Source organism: Cystoisospora suis (assembly GCF_002600585.1).
Source record: "Cystoisospora suis strain Wien I chromosome Unknown contig_3849, whole genome shotgun sequence".
NCBI classification, from domain to species: Eukaryota; Apicomplexa; class Conoidasida; order Eucoccidiorida; family Sarcocystidae; genus Cystoisospora; species Cystoisospora suis.
Window position 1 is genome coordinate 1 of NW_027156644.1, and position 811 is coordinate 811.

Sequence of the window (811 nt, forward strand, 5' to 3'; positions counted from 1 at the left end):
AGTGAACGCTGACAGAGAGAGAGCCTTTCTTTTTATGTAGAATCCTCTCGCTCTTTTCTCTCTCTCTCTCTCTGTCTGCCTCGCCGCTGTATGTGAAAGGTGTATTTTGCTTATCACCTTTCTCTTTCTTGCCTCTTATCTTTGAGAATAGAGAGATCTATCATCTATCTTTCTGTCTCCTATCTCTCTATAGAATCTCCTCATTCTTTCATAAAGACAAACCTGATCTTCTCTCTTCTTCTGCATATCTTCTGCTTCTTGCTTTCTTCTTATCGCTCTCTTCTACTTTTTCTTTTCTTTCATATAGGCATAAGGCCACACACACCTTTCTTGCTTGCGCTGCTTAAGATAGTCTTCTGACCTTCTTTCTGTCTCTCTCTTCTATCTCTTTCTTTCTTTTTCTTCTATCTCTTGAGATCTATCACGATCGTTGCTCCTTTCGCCTCACAATTTTGCCTTTCTTTTCTTTTCTCGTATCTCCTCCATCTTTGTATCTTGTCTTCGGCTCCAGTTAAGACAGAAAGAGTTAGACTTGCTATGGCTCTTTTCGCATCTTTTCTTTTCTCTATCTTCTTTTCTTGTCGGGATGACCGTCACGCCTTCCGTCTAAAGACGCATGTAAAGCACGGCTGCCCCATTCGCTTCACCTAAAAAGAAAAGTTTAACAAAAAGAAGAAAAAAGAAAAAGAAAAAGAAGAAAAAGAAAAAGAAGAAAAAGAAAAAGAAGAAAAGGAAAAAGAAGAAGAAGAAAGAGAAAGAGAGAGGAGAAAAAGAAGAAAGAGGAGAACAAACAGAAAGGAGAGGAGAAATG

The 811-nt window shown here is 38.6% G+C and overlaps 1 protein-coding gene across 1 annotated transcript; it reads right to left on the reverse strand.

Moving 5' to 3' along the window:
• Positions 1–24: 24 nt before the first annotated feature.
• CSUI_007334 (uncharacterized protein) lies at positions 25–647 on the reverse strand. The gene has a single exon (XM_068067480.1). It carries the CDS (start codon positions 244–246, stop codon positions 136–138), a length of 111 nt encoding a protein of 36 aa, XP_067920544.1. The 5' UTR covers positions 247–647; the 3' UTR covers positions 25–135.
• Between the last annotated feature and the right edge of the window lie 164 nt (positions 648–811).